Source organism: Hypomesus nipponensis, chromosome 12 (assembly GCF_054491055.1).
Source record: "Hypomesus nipponensis isolate SF chromosome 12, ASM5449105v1, whole genome shotgun sequence".
In the NCBI taxonomy this organism is placed as follows: Eukaryota; Metazoa; Chordata; class Actinopteri; order Osmeriformes; family Osmeridae; genus Hypomesus; species Hypomesus nipponensis.
In genome coordinates, this window is record NC_140372.1 from 9782297 (window position 1) to 9806049 (window position 23753).

The 23753-nt window shown below is 51.4% G+C and overlaps 1 protein-coding gene across 1 annotated transcript; it reads left to right on the forward strand.

The window, feature by feature from the left end:
* The first annotated feature begins 278 nt into the window (after positions 1–278).
* On the forward strand, positions 279–21193 carry sema5bb (sema domain, seven thrombospondin repeats (type 1 and type 1-like), transmembrane domain (TM) and short cytoplasmic domain, (semaphorin) 5Bb). Its single transcript, XM_084668595.1, is given in 23 exon segments — positions 279–315; positions 706–792; positions 2826–2925; positions 3014–3059; positions 5598–5660; positions 5765–5863; positions 6359–6572; positions 6931–7216; positions 8078–8213; positions 8490–8697; positions 8848–9055; positions 12568–12685; positions 12785–12966; positions 13469–13612; positions 13719–13866; positions 14046–14271; positions 14792–15010; positions 15151–15201; positions 15204–15320; positions 16082–16228; positions 16438–16476; positions 16910–17115; positions 18032–21193. Coding segments are annotated over 23 exon segments (3240 nt in total). The 3' UTR covers positions 18191–21193.
* Positions 21194–23753: the final 2560 nt, after the last annotated feature.

A 23753-nucleotide genomic window follows, 5' to 3' on the forward strand; every position in this document is an offset into this window, starting at 1 on the left:
GATTGCTTCATTTTGCAGGTAGTCTGTGGTCTTGAAGTTAGGGGAATCGTTAACTATTGACCACATATGGTGCCCTTAACCCCTGTCCGTCTACATCTAAATAATCATTGTTGCTTATCGGTGCTGACTAGTTGTTTGGGTTTGGGGTTATGGTTGACCGTATTGTCGTAACCTTTTGACCCTTTGTTAAATAATCTCCCATCGCCGTGGGTGTAGCTCTGGTCATCACTTACTACTAGTCTGCTCTGTGTCAGTCCCACAAGCCAGGTCACACCCCAATGGCCAACACTGAAGTCAAAGGCCATTGGGCCAGAGGTCAGAGTCTTTATGTCACTAAAAGGTTTATAGTCATCTTCTAGAGTTGTGATTTGTTGTGATTTGATAGGGCTTCTTCTCCTGTTGATGTCCTTATCTCGCGCACTCAGAGTAAAAAGTGTCTTAAGCCGAAATCCATTTTATGGATGTCTGTTACGTCAAGTGTCCTGTTTTCCTTGTCGAAAAACGATTGGTTGCCTGTATTGATGGTGTTTCGTTGGCTCTCTGAATTCAAATGTTGTCCCTTGTCCACACAGGTCTGTCCCAAGGAGCAGTTAGAGGTGTGAGTGTGGTCCGTCCCACAACCATGGCGACAACTCTGTGGGAGACACTGTTTCTCCCCCCTCCGGGCTCCTGCTCCTCATCTCCCTGCCCCTGTGTCTGTGCCAGCAGCCTCTGCCCGGGCCCGGTCCCGACTCCCCCCCTCACCCCCGCCTCACTGTACCAGGAGAGAGCACCCCGTCGTCTCCTTCCAAGGTAAGCCCACACCCAAACTGTTCTGTAGCAGGAAGTGTTCTGTGGCAGGAAGTGTTCTGTGGCAGGAAGTGTTCTGTGGCAGGAAGTGCTCTGTAGCAGGAAGTGTTCTGTGGCAGGAAGTGTTCTGTAGCCATAACTGTACGTCAGGTGCCCTTCTTCATGAGAGCTGTTCGTTCTCTTTCACTCATTCGCTGCAATTTCTTCATCCATCCCGGATCTCCTTCCTTTTTTCTCTAGCGTTGGCGTTTCTCTATCAGTATCCCTTTGTCCTGTCTCCATTGTCAGAGGGCACTTGTGGGACAGATTGATGGGTATGAAGCACTCTACGAGAAAATGGCCAGGGATATACTACAGGGCCCCAGCTGGACTGAAATGGAGAGCCTTTTAGATGGGGAAAATGACTTCACTGTTATCAGAGAAAGAGAGGAAGAAAGAGAGAGAGGGAGAGAGAAAGATGAGGAAACAGAGACCATCTGGATATGTCTCGAAGTGAGAGTGAGGACTTCAGACCTCTGTTCCCCATGGTTTTCTGAGAAGGTCAAAGGGTGAGGAGAAAGGAAATGACTGCCACTGTCAGCTTGCTGAAACTTCCTGTCAGGAAACTGCCAATCAAATGTTCGGGTCTTGAAAGCTGTCATCCCAAAGTGGCCAGTAGGCTTGTGATTCTGAAATACACCCTATCGTCCTGTCTGCTCATAAATATAGACAAGTAATTAACAGTCCAACGGCACAAAGTCTGAAAAAGTGAAAGCAGACTTGGTGGCGGGTGTCTATAAAGTACGATAAATCTTCTCCTCAGATATTTCCTATTCCCTTTTTCATTTTTTATATAGGCATTATCAAAAACGTTTAGTGGCTCTGACCTTTTGCAGGCTGTAATTTCCCATTTTGGGGGAGATTGACGATGTGTAACTGTTCATTCTTAAGGCTCAGTTGGGACAATTTTATGGACGCTGAGCCAAAGCTCTCTTTGACATGTGTCAGAATGACAATAATTGTCCTGCTGACTAATAGCTTCTCACTTCTGTAAAGGTCATACCGTGGGCACACCTACCCGACGATAACCTTTGGACTGTTGCGTTTGTGCAACAACAATGAAATGCTAACTAGATGGTAAAGCACTCTGTGTAGATGGCACTTCGGATTTGAGTCAAACTCTATCACTTTCTTGCTCGTGTCAATGTGCTGAACTGGATTGTGGGAATGGGACTCTGTTACCGTGATCCTACGGCTTAGTTTGAGACTGGAATTGTTAGGTTTGCCCCCCAATAGGTCTTCATCTCTGCCATCGTCTCGGTAAGCGTCTGTGAAGGCAGTGCCAGCCTAAACTGTTATGGTTTGCCAGTCAAACGGCCTGATTGGATGAGGGCCCGGGAGACGGCTTATTTTGACTGGCTGTCGGGTTACATTAAGCTCAGCCCGTGTATGCGAGGCCCCTCTTTTTACAGGATCCGTCCATCCCAGACCCTACGCCCCTTCTCTGCCAAACAGGCTAGCGTTATCCTAGAGTAGCCTCTGAAAACATGGCCGCCACATGTTGCAGCGCGGGGCGCGGGGCAGAGGCGGCCTTTGATTTAGCGCTCGCGCCGCGCAGTAGTAGAGCCCTACTTATCTCAATGATGTACCACAGATGTGTCAATACGATGCAGATGTGTCAATAGCATCGGTATCGGTTGAAGCGTTCGGCAGCTCTGGTGAAGCCGGAGATTATTGGCTCCTCGGGGGGCCTCTCATCTGATAGCTCTTGACTAAACTAGGCTGCTCTCAGCCAAGTCCCAGCCGGGCTCAGAGGATCACCGTCGCCGTGCACAGGGTTGGGTTGGCCGCCATCCCAGGCCAGGTAGAACTTCAGGGGAGAGATATTGCACACATCTGTGAAAACACAGTGAGAGCAGAGCTGGGATGAGGACCCGAGCCAGCGGCCGTTTGCTTGGTTGTTGTTGTTCTTGCCTAATCCCAAGTGTTGTTTTTCTTGCCTAACCCCCCTCCCCCCCGTTTCCCCACCCTCCTTCTCACCACCTTCTCTCCTCCAGCGTTGAGTCCCTGGATCTCCGGGTTCTCCCGTCCTGGTGTAAAGGATTTCTCCCAGCTGGCCCTGGACCTCACCAGGAACCAGCTCATCGTGGGAGCCAGGTAACTGACTTATTTCCTCCTTCTACTTTAAACTTGAAATGAACAGCAGCGGACATAATACTTGTCCTTTCTTTCTCTCCCAAAATAGAAATTATCTCTTCAGGCTGAGCCTGAGCAACGCTTCCCTTCTACAGGTGAGCTCATCCCTACTGAGTCATCTCTCTTTACATTCTGAGGACATAATGCCACACATATTCTCAGAGGACATACTCCCGCTTTCATTCTCACATGTGGTTGTTGGCAAATGGTGAATGTGGAGGGGCTTGTGTCTACATGGGGAGGGGAGGATGACCAGACAGGACCGTGTGAAGGTTACTGTCACTACAGGGTCATCTGGGAGACACAGGAGGGGGTGTGGAGGGAGGAGAGAGAGGGGAGCTCGGGGGCTGAAAGGGGAGAGGCAGGGCTTGACGAAGAGGGTAATGGACAGAGGGAGTGGGAATGAAGCAAGAGGGCAGTCGGGGAGGGAGGGAGAGTGAGGGGGGAAGGGGAGAGGGGCTCTTACCAGGTCAGCAGGCTGGAATGTAAACAAAGTTTGGGTTTGCAAGAGCTGATTGGTGTTTGCCCGGAGTAACATCACACATGGACGGGATTTAGACAACTTAACCTGGCTCTCCTCTGCTCCCTCTAACCCCCAGCACTCTTCTCCTCTTCTCTCTATCTTTCCTCTAACATCAGCCCTCAACACTCATTCCCTGACCTCAAACATATGTCACCAGTTTGATGTCTGTAATGGATTTTTAATGCACTCTCATTGGCCCTCTGGGTCTTAAAAAAAAGTGCAGCATTTCTGATGCTTTTAAATGAAAGGTCATGATGTACTTTGACTGAATTTCAACTCCAGTATATGTCACTGTGTATAGCGCCTCATTTAAGAACACCACATGATGTACTTTCACAGATCTATAATAAATGTGATCATTCAACTCTTGAACATGTCAAAAATGTCACAGACGTAAAAAATGCATCATTCCCCTGAGAGATCCACTTTGTGCTCTACTTTATCACTATTTATTTCTGACATCAGACAACAACATCTGCAGACCCAAATCTCCAAGTCTCTCTCTCCCCTTGCTGGGACCTTGAAAATGCAACCCTGAGAATGACCTAGTCATTTAGCTGGGGTCATTGGATCCATGCTAGATTGACTCTGTAGAAAGAGGGGGAGAGAGGGGGAGAGAGAGAGTGAGGGAGAGAGCGAGGGAGAGAGTGAGGGAGAGAGCGAGGGAGAGAGCGAGGGAGAGAGCGAGGGAGAGAGCGAGGGAGAGAGCGAGGGAGAGAGCGAGGGAGAGAGCGAGGGAGAGAGAGAGAGAGAGGGAGAGAGAGAGGGAGGAGTTGTGGTTCTTGATGTGTAACCAGGATTTTGGAGTAGCGTGTTTCTCTTCAACTCAAGGCTCTCTGAACGATTCAGAACATTGATCGGGATATGGTGGGGTTGAGGGGGGGGGATCAGGTGTGGAATGTGATCTGCAGCTTTGTTCTGGTGACTAGCAACACATTTTGGCGGGTGTTACTTTCGGGCCTATCAGAGCCAAGGAATCGTGGAAGAAAAGACACCTTAATCACACAAAAAAGGCAAAAAAAGGGCACAATGCTGATATGCAAACCAGCTTTTCAGTTTGTTCACTCATTCTCGCTTTGTGCTGACCTGTCTGAAAGGGAGCTGCGTTGTCAAGGGTGACCAAGGGAAGGCGTGAGTGGGAGTGAGGGTGGGCGCTGACTCTCAGAGGAGTTTGAATAAGAAGGAGAAGGCACAGTCACACACTCTCCACACCATAGTCACCAACGGTGCATTTGGTACCAAAAGAATGGGGTTGTGGAAAGAGTTTAGCATCTTGATATTTATTCAGGCATGTCAGATTTTTACTTTCAATTAAATTGATACTTATTACAAATTTGGCATTAACTGGCAGTATTATTTTTTTTATGTGGGAAATAAGTCAAATAATATTGCTTTATTGTGGAACTTTCAGAAATGCAGACTTTTTATTCAGTTTATAGTCCCGTTGTTTTAAAATCCCTCAAAGGATTTGATGTTCTGCCGACAACATAAACTCTGACAGTTTTTTTTCTCCCTTTGATAAAAAATAGCAGTTATGATGTCAGTCAACCAAAACTCCAACTTTGTTACTCACCGTTTATTTTAATGGTGGATCACTTAGTCCCTGAAAGGCTGTAAACGTCAGAGGTTGCTGACAGGACAACACTAGGTACATAGAAACTGCGTCTGAGTCTGCCTCTTTGGTGCAGACTCTACTGCAGTATCCATAGGTATTAGTTCCAAGTGAGTGAGCTGAAAGGATCAGCCGTGCTGTCATTTGTTAATGGGGCCAGGGGAAGGTCGCAGCATTGCTGACAAATAATACAAGAAACTGTGATTACATTCATATGCAAATGACGTTGTTCCAAGTGAACTGTTTTTGTTTGAACAGGGTAATTCTCTGACCCTTAAGCCCGGCCCTCGGCCCTCGGCGCTATAGCCTGTCTCTCTGTTGTGTAGAAGTAAACAAGTCAATGCGCACTCTCACCATGTGTCTACGACGAGGATCGTCCAGCCTTTTACAGGCTGACTCATTCGGACTCACCTGATGAAGCTGGATCCACTTCATCACAGCGACAGCGGCTTTACGTCTCCCAGCTGCCTTACCTCTCCGTTCATCTTTGTGTCTCAGGCGACGGAATGGCGTCCCGACGAAGACACCAGGCGTTCGTGTCAGAGTAAAGGGAAAGCTGAGGTAAGGACCAGCGCTGTGGTGTCCCCCGTGTGCGCTCCCGGTGCGGGTGTAGCCGTCTGGGGCTGCTAGCGCTGTTTTGTTGACCTCCTGGATCCCGTCCGCAGGATGAGTGTCAGAACTACATCCGGGTTCTGCTCGTCAGTGGAAGGAGACTGTTCACCTGTGGAACCAACGCCTTCACGCCCGTCTGCACCACCCGACAGGTAGGGTCTGGGGGATGGGGATGGAGAGGGTGGAGGATGGGGATGGAGAGGGTGGAGGATGGGGATGGAGAGGGTGTAGGATAGGGAGGGAGAGGGTGGAGGATGGGGTTGGGGAGGGTGCAGGATGGGGAGGGAGGAGGATGGGGTTTGGGCCTGTGGGTATTGGGCTGGTTAGGTGTTGGGGTTTGGGTGGTTGGGGGTGTGGGGTTGGTAAGGGTTGAGCTAGGTGGGTGTTGGGGTTTGGGTGGTTGGGGGTGTGGGGTTGGTAAGGGTTGAGCTAGATGGGTGTTGGGGTTTGGGTGGTTGGGGGTGTGGGGTTGGTAAGGGTTGAGCTAGGTGGGTGTTGGGGTTTGGGTGGTTTGGGGTGTGAGGTGGGTAGGGGGGGTGAGACTGTTGAGGTTAGATGCAGGAGGAAGGTAGACAACATCCCAAGAAAGCCCAATTCCCTTCTTTACTGGAACCTCTCTCTCCATCTACCTTGTCTCTGTCCCTCAGATCGGCAACATCAGCAGGGTGGTAGACACAGTCAACGGGGTGGCACGGTGTCCCTACGACCCACGCCACAACTCCACAGCCATGGTGACGGACAAGGGCGAGCTGTACGCTGCCACTGTCATCGACTTCTCCGGTCGAGACCCTGTCATCTACCGTAGCCTTGGCAACATGCCTCCTCTCCGCACCGCCCAGTACAACTCTAAATGGCTGAACGGTAAATAAAGCAATCTCCCCGGCAACAGGCAACAACTGTTGGGTCGGATGATTATGGTCATGATGTAAAATTATGTAGTACTAATGGGTTCCACTTTTAACCCGTTAACATAATTGCTAATGGTCTACACTACAGGACTCTTGAGTGCGGAATGTACTTACAAAACATACGTAGGCATTTGAAGTTTCTCTCTTTATCAGCATTATTAGGTATACCTTAAGTCTAACATACACTCTTTCTTCTCCACTTCATCTTCAACCTCTGCCTCCCCTCCCAACTCCTCCTCTTCCTCCTCCCCTCCTCTTCCTCCATCTCTGCCTCCTCCTCCTCCACTTCCACCTGCTCTGCCCGGGCCCAGAGCCTCACTTTGTCTCCGTCTACGAGGTGGGTCTGTTCACCTACTTCTTCCTGAGGGAGAACGCCGTGGAGCACGACTGCGGCAGGACGGTGTTCTCGCGGGTGGCTCGCGTCTGCAAGAACGACGTGGGCGGCCGCTTCCTACTGGAGGACACGTGGACCACCTTCATGAAGGCCCGGCTCAACTGCTCGCGCTCCGGGGAGATCCCCTTCTACTACGACGAGCTGCAGAGCACCTTCTACCTGCCCGAGCAGGACCTCATCTACGGCATCTTCACCACCAACGTGTGAGTCGTGGCACATGCTCACTCACACACACACACAGTCCCAAACACACACACACACACGCAATCTCTCACACAAGCGCATAAGCTCCCAGGTGTAAAAACATCTGTTTTCATGCTGCACCCATGTGTGACTGTCAAGAGCAGCAACGATATATCATATTTACAGCAAGCTATAAGCAAGCCAATTCACTAGAGCCACAGTTCCACTGCCAGCCCTTCCACTCTCCTCCCTACACTGCCCTCACCCTCCATCCCTTTATTTACACACCGGCCAACCTACAGCCCACTGGGCTTGGCGCTTTCATTCATACTGTGAAACGTATTACGGAGGAAGTACAAGCTGGCGAAGCAATCCTCTTGAGTAATTTCAAGCTGTCTGCCCAAATGTTGAGGGGGGGGGGGAGGAAGTGAAAACCAGCCTGTCTGCCGGCCCTGTGTCTGTGCCCTTGGAGGAGCGACGGAGCAGAACAGTACCTCAGGGAAGAGCCGGTCCTCTGGGATGGGGTAGGCCTGGAGGACGACCCGGATGTTTCCCCGGGACTGCCAAACACTTAAGGTGTAGCGGCCCGATGCACACGGGTGATTGCAAAACCTGTCCAGCCCTAATCAGTCTTTGTGGGTGTGTGTCTGCGTGCGTGCGTGCCTGCGCATGTGTCAAGTCACGCTTGTAAGAAGGCTAAGAAACCGGAATATCCCAGGGAAATGCTGAAAGGCCTTAGCTCTTAGCGTTATCATGAGGCTCCGTTAAAGAAAAAAAATCAGGACGTCGCAGCACATTTGATGATTGTTTCCATGGAAGTACATGAAAGGGGTGCCAAATGCGGTTAATTTTTAAATGAGTCCTTCTCTCTGTCCTCCCAGCAACAGTATCTCTGCCTCGGCTGTGTGTGCCTACAACCTCAGCTCCATCACCCAGGCCTTCAACGGACCCTTCCGCTACCAGGAGAACCCCCGCACCAGCTGGCTGTCCACCCCCAACCCCATCCCCAACTTCCAGGTAGGCCCTCATTCAAGCCCCCCCTACCCCTACCTCCCTCCCACCCATTTCAGTAAAGCTAGCAGAGCATTTACAGAGAAACTGCTCATGTTAGAAAACCCTCTCCTCCTGTCTCTCTTGCCTCTCTGTGTTATTTCTCTCACTCTCTCTCACACACTCTTGTCAATCTCTCTCTCTCTCTCTCTCTCTCTCTCTCTCTCTCTCTCTCTCTCGCTCTCTCTCTCTCGCTCTCTCTCGCTCTCTCTCGCTCTGGCTCGCTCGCTCTCTCTCGCTCAGTGTGGGACCCTGGAGGAGCACGGTCCAGGGGAGAACCTGACGGAGCGCAGCCTGCAGGATGCCCAGCGCCTTTTCCTCATGAACGACGTGGTCCAGCCCGTCTCCGTGGACCCTCTGCTCACCCAGGACAACATCCGCTTCTCCAAGCTGGTGGTGGACATCGTCCAGGGCCAGGACACCCTGTACCACGTCATGTACATTGGCACCGGTCAGTCACCGGGGGTGTTGGGAAAATTGAATATTTCTGACAGGGGGGTGGGGGAAGTTGGGGATGACTGAGCAGAGGAGAAAAGGAGGGAAATGTACCGAGTACAAAGACAGAGTACAAAGACTCTTGACTTTTTCTCTGTCCAATTAGAATACGGAACGATCCTGAAGGCTCTCTCCACATCCAATAAGAGCCTGCGGGGGTGTTACCTGGAGGAAATGAGGCTCCTGCCTGAGGGTGTGAGCGAGCCAATCAAGAGCCTGCAAATCCTGCACAGCGATAGGTCCTTATTCGTGGGGCTGAATGACAGGGTGTTGAAGATCCCGCTGGAGAGGTGCTCCAGTTACAAGACTGAACGGTAAGACTCCTCCCCCTACACCGCTTCACCAACTCCTATATTGTTTCTCTAAACTCTCCCTAAACCTGGATTAATACATACTTTAAACTTACCCTAAGCCTGTCCTGTTTTGCATTTACATATGCTAATTCCCTTTGGGGGCTAGGTGGTTAAATCCAGCTTGGAGTATTTGTACCTGGTAGGGAACAAACTACCAGTGAAACATTGTAGCCCTACAGGTTCCGTACAGTCAAACCTAAGACGCTGCTACGATACTTCAAACAGCAGAGAGCTGCATCACTCCCGCTGTCGAAGACGAGCATCACTTCTTACGCGCTCCTCATGCAGAATTCCAGGCGTCCCGGACGCCACCCCCTCCCCGCCCCCCCGCGCGCGCGCGAGCAGCCAATCCCGGGTAGCCAAACCGTAATTACATTTGACCTCCCGGACGGCGCGCGCTCCCGCTCGCTCCTGTCGGAACGCCGCTCGCCCTTCTCTTCGGTCCTCTCTCTCCGAGAGCCGGAGGGGGGGAGCGCGTCTCTCCGCTTCTCTGATGAGTGGTGGCGTTGTGACGGCTGGCGCATTGCAGCACCGTCCGCCTCGTCTTTCTGCCGTCCATCACACCCACCTGGCAGGCCCCCGGAACAGAAGAAAGGAAACGCAACGTCTTGTCAAGGGCCGGGAGGGAGAGAAGAGGGAGGTGGACCGAGGGGGGGGGGGTAGGTGAAGGGGGTGTTGGGGTTGTTTTGGAGAGTGCAGGAGTGGAGGGTCGGTTGGAGTGCTGTCTGTGATGAAATGTGTCTTTGCTCGCGACGGAACGGGTTCTGTGACGGCCCGTTTCACGTTGATGGATGTGTTGTCCACGGGACTCCACCTCTGGCGGTCTCCGACAGGAACTTTCAACACAGGAAGTTCAACACCCGCCTCAAGAGCTACGTAGTGAGGCCCTCACAAACCTGTAAAAGGCTCCAGTGTGCCTCTAGGTTTTTGTTCTCTGTAATTATAGTGTGTGTGTGTGTGTTTCTGGAGGCTTTTCTACCTCCGCAGCCAGACTCTGACGTAGTCCAATTTAGATTTATGAACTGCAGGTTTTTGTCTAATGGTTTGAGAGAAACACAGCGCACCCCCACCCCTCCAGAACTAATAATCCCAGTAATGAATCTATCAGAACCAGGTTACTGTTGCCTGAGTCTCACCCTGTACCGCATGGCATAATAAATGCAACAAGGGAGCGAGGCCCAGCGGGACCAGTGTGGTAACCATCCAGAATAATCCCATAATCCACGGTAGTTACCAGCCAAGTCCGTTTACTTGTGTACCCCTCTAATGGCTCAAAGAGCGCTTTGTTGCTTTCTGTAGTTAAATTCACTACGGAGTAGGATTAGGAAGTGGATGGGGGGGGGCGGGGGTAGGAGGGTGGGAGTGGGGGGTTGGGGTAGTACTTCCCCCATCCCCCAAAAGGAAGGGGCTTTTATTGGGGTGTTTGTGGCCTCCAGCCTCCTCCCCCCCGCCCTTATCCTGGTATTTATGGGGGTGTGTCTCCAGCCGGCCAGCGTGGGGCTGTGTAACACAGTGGGTAGGCGGCCCCTTCCCTGCTGCCTGAGCTGATATTAACCCTGATTATCAGGAACTGATCGCTGGGGGTATTTATTGCTGGCCTGTGCATTGGCCTTCCCTACTTGCGCAGAATGCTAATCAGTACCGTCCTGGTCCTCAGTGCATTTGTATTCCTGTCTTCACGTTGCAAACACTGCTGATAAGACCACAGATAGAGGGAGGACTGGGGTGGAAGACAGAGCCAGGGAAACAGCCCAGCCACCTATCTCCCAGTGATCACTGCAAGGATGCACTGGAACAGGCTCTGGAGCAGGTGCTGCCTGGAAACACAGATTACACTTAATAATAACGCTCTCGTAGGAAGTCCTGTCTTTTTAAGGAGAGAGGTGTCTGTTCTCAGATGAGTGTTTTATAGAGAGATGCTCCTCTTCTGGTCTCTCTCTCCCCCCTCACTCTGTCTCTCTCTATCTCTCTCTCTATCTCTCTCTCTGTCTCTCTCTCTCTCTCTCTCTCTATCTCTCTCTCTCTATCTCTCTCTCTATCTCTCTCACACACACACAGACCAGTGTGAAAGATTTGCAAGTCTGTGCTACAAGAGTTATTGGGAATGACTGGCTGGGCCCAGTATTGTATCCTCTCTAGATGTCATTATCAACTGTCAGCCTGAAAATCCAGGCACGGCCAACTCCCTCTGGTTCACACACCAACAATGCTGTAGGGGAGTTTCGTTCCCGAAATTGCTTGGCAAACTACAAAAGATGCGCTGTTTAGATTCTGCAGGTGTCCATAGACCATTTGTCTCTGTTGTGTGTCGGGGAGTTATTTTTTACCTTGTGTACTGCTCGCTATCATCTTCTCCCAGACCCTGAGCAAGAAAGATATATTGATTGTCTGCTTGCTATTGTGCAGCTTTGAGATTTTCCAATCCCACCTCAACTTTCTCCCTCCCTCCCTCCCTCCCTCCCTCCCTCCCTCCCTCCCTCCCTCCCTCCCTCCCTCCCTCCCTCCCTCCCTCCCTCCCTCCCTCCCTCCCTCCCTCCCTCCCTCCCTCCCTCCCTCCCTCCCTCCCTCCCTCCCTCCCTCCCTCCCTCCCTCCCTCCCTCCCTCCCTCCCTCTTATATTCTCTCTGATGCGTGTCCCCTGACTCGGAGTTGAGTGTTTTCAGCAGACTTCAGCTCCTCTGCGATAGGCTGTTTCCACAGTGGGGGTATCTCAGCGGGGGGGGGGGGGGTTGGTGTGATTGACAGGCCGCGGGGCCGTGCGTCATGTTCTCCCCACAGCCCAGCAGCAGGATGGTGCTGTTGGGAGACGGCGCTCAGAAAAGATCCTTTCACCCCCCCCCCCCTCCAAGACCCCCACCAAGCCCTTAAACCCTTGACTCACGTGGATCTGACAGGGAGCAGCTTGTGTTCCCCCCTCCCTCCCTCCCCCCAGCCTCCTACTCATGCCCCGTGCTCCAGTCTTCCACAGCCCTCTCCTCCTGCATCTGGCTAACCTGTTTTCTTGGCCGTGGCCTCTGATAAACAAACAGCCACAGAGTTCAGCCACAGAGAGGACCCCTTTCACTGGGCCGTGCGGGAGAGTGGGGCTGCCCTGACCTGGGCCTGGTTTCCGTTCGCCCAGCATTCCTGGAACCTCACCACTGGGGGGGGGGGGGGGGAGGGGGGTTCCCTCACCTGTGACAGCTTCCTCTCATTCAGAAGGGCGGCGTTTCATGACTTTGCAATTAGCTGGGGGGGGTTTCTAGACCTTTCTAAACATTTCGCTGTTGACGGACCGTAGCACAAGGCTAACAGGAGTGCCTACTGTTTTCAGTGTTGACACTTCTTAACCAAATACAAACAGGCCTACATACAGTCGTACTACTCTGTACAGGCCTGTATCCTGTGAACATGTTGTGATACAAGTAGTTCAACAGCTAAAGATTTTCCATGGGGGCCCTAGCTGACTGCTGTCTCTGTGCTGGGGGCCTGTAGGCTCTGCCTGGACGCCCGAGACCCCTACTGTGGCTGGGACCGCAAGCAGAGGCGCTGCACCACCATTGAGGACAGCTCCAACATGAGCCAGTGGAGCCAGAACATCACCGAGTGTCCAGTGAGTGACACACACACGCACACACGCGCTAGGCCACGTTTGTAGATTGTGAAAGATCAAACATATTGCACTCCATTTCATTTCTCACCTTTCCCACAGGTGCGAAATCTGACCCAGGATGGTGCCTTTGGTCCCTGGGACCCATGGCAACCCTGTAACCACGACGACGGGGAGGGCACCAGTAGATGCGTGTGTCGCTCTCGGGCATGTGACAGCCCCCTGCCCCAGTGTGGGGGCGGGGCCTGTAAAGGCCCTACCATGCAGGTCGCCAACTGCTCCAGGTGACCAAAAACAGACATGGTAGCACCTCAACCAGCTAGCTCCTTCAGTACGATTGGTCCAGACTATATAGACACTGACGCATCCTGAAATGATTGTACACTGTATTCTGTCATTAGTCCAAAGTACAATTATCCACAGCACCGAGGCATAACATCTTTCCTGGTTTACACAGCCTGTTAGGGAGATTGCCGAGGTCTTCACTGATGACTGTCTGCATCCTTATTTACCTCCCTGCTCTCAGGAGGGCAACAAGCACCCAGATTGAATTGTCTCACAGGATGCGCCAAATTGAATTAGAGGGGGAGCTCCTGTTTAAAGCACTTTGAATAATTGAGTGAGGTTTTCTGCTGCTGCACGCAGAGGAGAAGAGGGCAGGGTGGAGTTCAGGGCCTGTCTTTGCCTGTGTGCGTACAGTGTAGGTACCACTTCTGACGTACTGTTTCAGCGGTTCTGAAGCCCTCTCTCTCCCTCTCTCCCTCTGTGTCTTGTTCGCCCCCTCAGGAACGGTGGCTGGACCCCCTGGTCGTCCTGGGGCCAGTGCAGCACCAGCTGTGGTATCGGCTTTGAGGTGCGGCAGCGCTCCTGCAACAACCCGTCGCCGCGTCACGGGGGCCGCGTGTGTGTGGGACAGGGCCGAGAGGAGAGGTGAGCCCTCAGGGGAAACGCAACCCCCTCATGGTTTACTCAAGCTCTCCATCCGTGTTTTTTTTTTTTTTCATCTATAAACCTACAAATGTGTGTTTGTGTCCAGGTTGTGTAATGAGAAGATTCAGTGCCCCCAGCTGGTTATGTGGTCAACCTGGGGGTCCTGGACCAAGTGCAGTGCTGAGTGTGGAGGGGGGGTCCATTCCAGGGTCCGCACCTGTGAGAAGGGGACCAGCTGCCCTGGATGCTCCCTGGTACAGCACGCACACACACCTTCACACACAACCCCTAGCCACTGCTGACAGCCGGACTATTTGACCGACAGTCAACGATGTTCGATATTGCCTCCCTTACATCCCTAAATCCCTCCTCCCTTCTCTCCTTTTCTCCACTCAACCTCCACCGGCTATCTCCTCCCTCCACACCCCCCCAGGAATACAAGAGCTGTAACCTGGAGGCGTGTCCGGAGGTGCGCAGGAACACGCCGTGGACACCGTGGATGCCGGTGAACGTGAGCCAGGAGGGAGCCCGCCAGGAGCAGAGGAGCCGCTACAGCTGCCGGGCCCTGCTGCCCGACCCCCACCAGCTGCAGCTGGGCAAGCGCAAGGTGGAGACCCGGCTCTGCCCCAACGACGGCACGGCCGGCTGCGAGACGGACCGTGAGTCGCACGCACGCTACAGGCATGCACATACAGAGAGAATGAAAAAGAGAGAGAGAGACAGGCGTGTACTGATATTCAAAGGGCAGGCTGCATCTAATGCAGATGTCAGATGGGAGCGGGTGGAGGTGGGGGTGTTCAGAGGTTACTAGAGTAGGATGGGGGTTGGGGTTAGGTGGGGGGTTGATTTGTAAGGGTAGGAGAGTGTAAACCGTCTGGCTGCTGGTTGTCACGCCATGTTCCACACATGCAGCAGTCCCCCTCGGCGAGGTCTTCACGTCTGGCCTAGCAGCAGCTCCGCCACGCGGCCCCAATGAAATATTTGTGCTGCCCTGATTTGAAGACATGCAGAGATGACTTTTCCAATGAATTATTGACTTCAGTGTTTTTCTTCCTTCAAAGGGAAACTCATTTTTCCATCTTTGCCAATCTGTACCCCACAAAGGACTGTGGCTAATGAAGAGATGTGGGTCTGTGACCTCTTTGTGTGCGTGTGTTTGTGTATGTGTGCGCACCACAGCTCTGGTTGAAGACTTAGTGAAGACTGGCCGACCTTTGACCCTACCTCAGGGCATCAGGTGGTCGCCGTGGGAGACATGGTCCACCTGCTCCCAGGAGTGTGCCAAGGGCTTCCGCACCCGCAAGCGCACCTGTGCCACCCCGGCTGGCAGCAGCGCCCCTGGTGTCTGCGCAGGCTCCCCTGTGGAGTACCAGGACTGCAACGTCCAGCCCTGCCCAGGTACTGCACTCGCAGACACTACAAGTCCCAGAAGCACTACAGTCACACTATAAGCCCCAGATCTGACCCTCAGGGACTGTGTGTGTCATTTTCTTAAGCCTACCCTGTGTGTGTGTGTGTGTGTGTGTGTGTTGGTTCAGTGAGGGGGGCGTGGTCGTGCTGGTCATCCTGGTCTCAGTGCTCCAGCACCTGTGGGGGGGGCACTATCAGCGCACGCGTACCTGCAGTAACCCCGCCCCCGCCAACGACGGCGACATCTGCATCGGCCTGCACACTGAGGAGGCCTTGTGCAACACACACACCTGTGAAGGTTGACACAGCCGAATCTGAATGTTCTGCTCATCACAGAGCAAAAATAACAGGATTTTCAGTTACGTAACTGGACATCCTCTGCGCCCTTTCTCAACTGGCCTTTCCTCTCTCTGTCTTACCAACCCCCTCTTTCCCGCTCTCCTCCTCCTCTGTCCTCCTCTGCTCTACTCCTCCGCTCTCCTCCTCTGCTCTCCTCCGCTCTCCTCCTCCTCTCTCCTCCTCCTCTCTCCTCCTCCTCTCTCCTCCTCCTCTCTCCTCCTCCTCTCTCCTCCTCCTCTCTCCTCCTCCTCTCTCCTCCTCCTCTCTCCTCCTCCTCTGCTGTCCTCCTCCACTGTCCTCCTCCGCTCTCCTCCTCCTCTCTCCTCCTCCTCTCTCCTCCTCCTCTCTCCTCCTCCTCTCTCCTCCTCCTCTCTCCTCCTCCTCTCTCCTCCTCCTCTCTCCTCCTCCTCTCTCCTCCTCTGCTGTCCTCCTCCACTGTCCTCCTCCGCTCTCCTCCTCCTCTCTCCTCCTCCTCTCTCCTCCTCCTCTCTCCTCCTCCTCTCTCCTCCTCCTCTCTCCTCCTCCTCTCTCCTCCTCCTCTCTCCTCCTCCTCTCTCCTCCTCCTCTGCTCTCCTCCTCTCTCCTCCTCTGCTGTCCTCCTCCACTGTCCTCCTCCGCTCTCCTCTTCCTCTGCTCTCCTCCTCTGCTCTTCTCTGCTCTCCTCCTCCTCTCTCCTCCACTCTCTTCCTCCTCCTCTCCCCTCCTCCTCTCTCCCGGCAGGCTGGACTGGTTGGTCTGACTGGGGGGAGTGTGACGAGGAAGGGCTCCAGCATCGAGCCCAGGACTGCGGCGATGCGGAGGCCGATGCCAGGCTGTGCCAAGGCAACGCCACCGAGCAGCGGCCGTGCCAGCCTCGCGAAGCGCCAGGTCAGCCTCTGACACCAGCCACGCAGGGGGGCGGGCAGTGCCTAGACGACGCCAGCGCGTCCGTCTCTTGTGTGAAAGTGTCGACAACGTTCCGCAGTGTCTTTGAGTTACGTTGAGATGTCGTCGCTAGACGTTGTGATTTGATTTAGTGTGATAATGCTCTCTTCATCTCTCTCTCTCTCTTTCTCTCTCGCTCATTCACTCCCCAGTCATTCTGCCAGGACCGGATAAGGACAAGCAATGTGGAGGTGAGTAAACAAAGACCCCCTATTCCTTCCCACACACACACACGCATGCACACCACCCCATAGAGACACGGATCCTCCTCCCCCCAAGCTCACACTCATGCATGCGCGCACACACGTACTCCAAAATTGAATCTGCTTTTAGAGGCGCCTTGGTTTCATGCCCTGACACTCCCATTGCACCACAGCTGAATCAACGCCAGGCTGATTAAACGCGGGCGCTGTCACTTCTTAATGTCCTTACCCCATCATGGTTCACAGCCTTCTCGATAAGCACTTCGCACCCCATGACAAAGACACTATATTCGTGGTGGTTGAAAGAAGTTGGAGAGCGTGTACGCATCCGTAACTAAAAGACTTGTCTGTTTGTATCTCTCTTTTGTTCTCTCTCTCTCTCTCTTGCTCTGTCTCTCTATCTCTCTCTCTGTTCCTCCAGCCTTCTCTCTCATCCACCTGGTGGGTGTGGGTGTGGCCAGTTTCTTCACGGCGGTCCTGTTGTCCGCCATGGTGTACGCCTACTGCCAGAGGCTCCACAAGCCCTCCCAGGAGTCGGCCGTCATCCACCCCAGCACGCCCAACCACCTGAGCTACAAGGACAACACCACGCCAAAGAACGAGAAGTACACCCCCATGGAGTTCAAGGTGGGTGAACCCTGCCCCTCCCCACCCCCCCATCCCAGCTCCTCTCCAATACCTAACTGTGTTTACTGCAGGCTTGGGGTCAAAATACAAATGGAATCATAATTCCAATTTCTGTACACGATTAATCCTGCCAGGAACAATGGAACCAATTGGCTATTCCCAAATAAGCAAACCCCACCTACCTGACACACAACACAAACCCAAGACAAAGAGAAGTTTGCTGCCCAGGCCTAGATCATTCGTATGATGTATTGAACGAACGCCTCCTGTGAGTTGACACATTTTAAGAGGGCGTCTCTGCCTGTCTCTGCTTTTATTAATGTCCTCCATTAGCCTGTTTAACCTGCAGAAGATGGGTCACAACTCCCCCAGCTGTTCCTTATTAATGCTATCTCTGCGCCAATTAGCTCACGCCACTGCCATCCCCTCCCCCATCCCCCTCTCCCCCCCTTGTTTTCCCTCATGTCCTTCCTGCCTCGCCTACTCGAGAGTCTCTCGCCATGGTTACCATCGACCGCTCACCCCTGCGTGGTTTCGAACCCCGTCTCTGAGCTCATCAGTTTGTCTGGGTGCGATTGATCAGACTGTGTGTGTGCAGGGCGCCGCTGTCTGCCAGGGAAGGTGTGGAGACAGAGCAAACAGGGATGGGGGTCACTCGACAGGGGGTATAGCTGGGGAAGGGAAAGGAGAGAGTGGAGGGGAAGGGAGACTGTTAAAGATGACAGTCAGTGATTTGTTCTGTCACAGTCAAGCAAACCATCTTCAAGGTCACATAATACATGAAGGAGGCCATTAGTGGATGACTAAATCCAGACAGCCTTTCAGATGATACAGTAGGTGTTGTGTAAGTGTACTTGTCTGAACCAGCAAACAAGCTCCCCAAAATCTCTTGTTATTCCCCTTTTTTCCCTCACAGACACTGAACAAGAACAACCTTCTCCCAGATGAGACTTGTCACTTCTTCAACTCGCCACTCCCCTCCAGTAATGTTTACACCACTACCTACTACCCCACACCCCTGGGCAAATACGACTTCCACCCCGACTCCCCCTGCAGGAACTACATGCACAGCTGAGTCACCTCCACCCAGACTGGTGCTCCAACCATCACCAGCCCCTCTCTGGCCGCCCCTCTGGACACCCAGCTGATGGCCTTGGGGGTGGATGAGCGAGTTTCGGAGGGTCTGGCCCAGCAGAGATCCAGTACGCTGGAAAACCTTCAACACCGACCCTCTACTTCTGCACACGCACACACACACGCGTGCACACACACCCTCCTCAAGGACCTGAATTGCTCACACTCCAACCATTATGAGAAGGACTCTCAACACCAGTCTGACTTTTATTGTATGTTTCAGTTTTATGATAATGACTGTGCCATTTCATAACTGTGATTTTCAATTCCACAAGAATAAACTGTACAGTTCTTGGTCTAATCACAGTGCCAGTCCAAGAATCATGTGGTGCTAAAAGCACCACAGTGATCCGTGGTTGGTTCCAGAGACTACATCCGTGATTCAGGAGGAATGGGAGCATGCTGTGGCCAGTTTCTACATCTGAATTACAGATTTAAACTTTTAAAAAATGCTTCATACATACTGATCCGAACCTTGGATGTCAAGTTTCGGCGTGAAAACTTTGTTTTTGAACAGTCAGTCAGAACTCAGTCAGCATATTTCAGAGCACCATGTCCAGCAGTTTTGTCAAGTTCAAACACTGTTTTCCCTTGCTTTTATTTTGAAACGCTGCATGGGTTTCGCCCTCCGTATAGGATTCCTCAGCCTGATAACGTGGGTCGGGTATTGATTTCAGTTGAGCTGCTCATGAACTCACATTGGCCCCTACATGGGTTTAAATCCCTTAACTACCTGCAGCAGGGGATGAGAATGAACAGTCCACGGAAGAGGAGAATGGGGGTCTATCATGGAGAAAAAAAAAGCGTTCCATCATCCAAGAGAAGTGATATAACCCCGCTGCAGGTGATTGGATGCTTACAGTCTAGCATGCATTCTGATAGGCTGACACAATCTATGGGTCCGCCTCACTGAGGCCCGACAACGTCTGTCAGTGGCCACTTCTTTATAATCAAAGGGAAGTGTGGTTGTTGATTTTTGATGTATACGTTTACCCAGGACTGTGTGCATGTACCTGTCAAAGCCTGGAAGAAGTTCGATAGATGATGAGAAGGTCACCAGTACTTCATGTTAATCCTGGATCTCACTTTCTGCTCCCCTGTAACCCCTTATTATATTTCACAGTCTGTAAAATGTTGAAATACACTTAACTGTATTTTATCCTTTTTTTCAACAGCTTTCAGGTATTCAAATGTAGGCGTGCATGTGTGTGTGTGTGTGTGTGTGAGAGAGACAGATATGGATAGAGAGATATGGAGAGAGAGAGAAAGCGGAGGGGGGAGAGAATTAAATGAGGATTATCCCCAATCTCCCATAGATGTATTCCAACTGTTGTTAGGTTACAAGCCAAATGCAAGCTATATGGTACAATGAACCTCTACTAACTGATGCTGAACCTTAACATGTGCAGGCTGTCAAAATCTTCACGCTTCATTTTTGATTAATGTGTTTCGTGTTTGTGAACTGTTCAAACCAAGACTTATTTGTTCAAAGGTGTTATTCTATGAACGTGTCCAATCTCATGTTTGTATGCTGTAAAGTGATTTATTGTATAGCTTTCTTAAAAGTTGTCAAAAGAAGCATCCATTTTGTAAATATCAGACCGAGACCAAGACATGGGTGTTTTGGTACTCGTGTGTTGTTGTGTTGATGCCCTGTGATGTAGCAGAACCCAGTCATGTAGTATACAAAGTAGCCACACACGTTAAGCTATGACGTGTCTGTCCCTGTTCCACTCTTCTCTCGGAGGGTTCGATGGTGTGGGTGCGTCTTACCAGATCAAACATGCATCCTTTTCTGTGAAACTGTATTGATCGATGGGGGCAAAAGACGGATGAATTGAAAATGGCAGATCTCGGTCTTCAGTGTCGACCACTCTCACCATGCTGGATGGTTGTGTTCGGACGGCCTGGTTGTTGCATGTTGGTACATACCCGACAGGGGGCTCACCACCTATCTATGCAATCCAAGTGGTGCCCGACTACAGTAACATGTGACCCTATCCCCAAGATTGACAGAGCCGCAAACAAAAATATATAAATCAGAACCCCCCCCCCTTCCACTCCCCCGGCCGTCAAATCCATGACTTTGACTGAATACTGCCTTTTAGACACTGTGAATTTTTTGTATGCTCTATTTTTGTATATTGTACATTGTCAAAGAAACAAAAGAAATAAAAAAGGAACTGGTGCCAAACATGCACTACTCTCTGCGCTGGCACGTTACCGCTGCTCCTCCGAGCCTCCGTGAGCAGCCGTGTTCTCTTACAGGAAGGTGCAGAGGGAAGTGGAGGCACATGGCCATACATTGTTTCAGCAGAACAGTAGGCTTCTCTGTCTCCCTGTCTGCCCCAGCCTGTCTTCCTTGCCTGGTCTTGTCCAGCTATCTCGATGGGTGTTGGTTGGTTATTACTGCTGGGACACACACCATTGATCCTCCGATCCTTCGGCCTGTCAGCGAGATCTCAGATGTGCTTTTTACCCAGGCGGCCTTGCCTGAGCTCATGCTTGATTTGTGTCTTTGGTTGTAAAGTGCTCTTCAAGCCACACCACAGTCTGTTAGCTAGAGAGGCATCCCATCAGCCAGCCAGAGCACAAGGTTGGAGTCGTACGTGTGTGTGCGTGCGTGTAAGGAAACACTTGAGGGACCACCTCTCCATTTACCTATATGGGAATACCAAATCCCATCACTACATGTTAACATGTTAACATTGCTCCAATATGAACTGGATGTACAGAAATTTTGAAATACATTCAAAAAAATATGTATTCAAAAAGATAGGAATGATTACTAAAGCAGTTAACTTTCAGATGAGACGTTTATAATTCCAGGAACCTCAAGGAGACTGGTCACGCTGTTTCCTGTGAAAATGTGCCCAGATACCTGAGATGGGAATGTTTCAAATGGATGGGACCAAAACATTAAACTTTTACGACAGGCTTTTAACCTTTTCTGTCTGTCATTCTTATCACCTTTTCAAACCCTTGGGCCAAACATTCATAATAAATGTCTCCTGCTTTTAGTGAATCTCCTAAATAGAAACCGGCCTTCGATGTGGAGGACAAAAAGTTGGTTTCAGTGGGTCGGACACAGACATTCACACACACACATACACACGCACGCATCCACAAACACCCTATGTGCTTCCTTGAAGCCTCGTCATTCAAAGTCACCAAATCCTTTCCTCATGGGAACAACTGTTATGATTGATGGTGTTTGTGTTAAAGATTAATGGATGAATTATGATCGTGTTTTAACGAGCTCTACTGTTTGTAAGTTTTTGCATTAAACAGGCGGAGGTCATCAATTTTCTACCAGCTGTTATGGATTAGGGGTGTGTGGAGAGAGGGAGGGGGCGGAGGGGGGTGCAGAAGGCCGCTTCTTTTACTTTCAGCCAACAACTGGCAAGTTTGTGTATCTCCCCTTAAGAGGTGAGCGTGTTACCTCATGTCCTGTGTGCGCCACTATGTTTAGACTGGGAATGACTGGGAAGTGAGATTCATAGTCATGCTTGTGCTTTGTGGAGGAAGCACTGCAGGGGGCTGTGAGTTCCACCAACCTCGTTAATCTCCAGCAAGTAGATTGGTGTTTTACGCTTGTGCCAGTGTTTCTCAAAGAGTCTTAACTCTGAAAAGTGCTCATGGCGATTTCAGCCTCAACCTTCACAAACTTCTATTTAATGAAACTCTGGGTAAAGCAGCAGAAACAAGGCTAGCAAACACACAGAAATAACGAGGCCCATTTGTCCCGATGAAAATAGTTTGGCTGTAATTACTGGAGGTAGCCATTTGAAGCTGCATCACACCTGAGTGGCTGGCTGTGGGGGGGGGGGGGGGGGTAGCTCTTAGCTGATGTGTGTGACACTACACAGGACAACTGTTCCATGTGTTTCCGCCCCGATCGCAGTTCATCGCAGATGTGGATCATGAAGATGGCCGGCTCCCCAGTCACATGCAGATATAGCACCCGGTCCAATCACATCACGGTGTGAACACATGGCAGGCGATGCACAGAGAACATATTTGTGACATGGACCACTGTCAATGTAAAATACATCTTCAATGAAACAAAACGTTTTCTTCTTATTTCCCAAACGTAGACAAACCGTTATCGAACCCTGTTGTAGGGCTCTGCCTGTAGCAGCACAAGCCATTGGTCACACAGTGACGGGTGTTTTTTCTGGATACTTAGTCCAGAGTGACAAGGAATCGTTTCATGAGATTCAGGTGCAGAAGAAACAGCCGAACGGTGGAGAGGGATTGAGGGACGGAGGGATGGAGGAGGGAGGTGGGGGGTTGAGGCTTTGCTCTAGTGGGGGCAGAGTGCCAAAGTGCTGCAGGGTCCGTTCACGAGATAAGACTTGCTGAAATGTCCTCAGCTCCTAGACTAGCTCGTATGCAACTGTGTCTCTCAGACACTGTCTCTCTCTCTCTCTCTCTCACACACACACACAGACCGGTGTTCTGTCAGAAAGAGGAGAGCAGGGGATTACTTTTTCTGTCTGTCTGTCTGTCTGTCTGTCTGTCTGTCTGTCTGTCTGTCTGTCTGTGTCCCTCCATTGGGGTGTCTGAAGCCATGCCAACAGGGAGGCCAGGCCTCACAAAGAGCCCAGTGAGGAGGCCAGACACAGCAGACATTGTGGGCCCCCGCAGCCCCTCAGGGAGGCCGCCATCATCTCCGTCACCACCGTGACACACACAGTCAGGGACGCTGACCAAGTTTCCCCCCCCAGATGGAACCCAAACCCTGTATCTGTCCTCGTCCTGCCCGCCGCCCTCCACCCAGGACCGAGAACAACACTCACCTGTTCTCCTTCGCGATGGAACCGCAGGACATTACACACACGCAATGCACTTGCGGAGGGTTCGAAGACCCTCAAATACAGATCTTTTTCTCTCATTAAATAACTTAACTTAATCATTTGTGTATATTTTTTGCCGATATCTTAACCAAAGAGTATATTTCTCTGTGCCTTTTGACTGGAATCTCATCAAGAAAAAGCTCACCACTCCAACAGAGCATTGAGACTGAACGGTCTAATTGGATTCAAAATTAGTCTTTCATGATTTGAATAATCTTGTTGCTGAGGAGATTAATCAAAGTTCGACACTAACTAAACTGGACTCGCATGAGAAGGTTCAGTTTCTTGAGGTGGAGTGGGACCTCTTCAGGGGAAAACAAATAATGCAGTCAGGAAATAACCAACCCAACTGCTGGCACATGCATGGTTTCATTTTTGAAATTGTGTGTGTGTCTGTGAGTGTTTTTGAGCATATCTCCCTACCCCAAATACTGAAAACCTTATCGCATCTAAACCTCTAAATCACCAGTGCCAGCCAGCCCCTTCAAGGTCAATCCTGTGATGAAGTCATTAGCTCTTGGCTCACTGACATAGAAACCACATCTGGCTCTCCAGCTCTATGCTAATCAAGATAACAAAGCACTTTGCCGCCCAGAAGTTAAGAAGCATCACTAACTCTGGACGAACACAATATAATAGACCCTT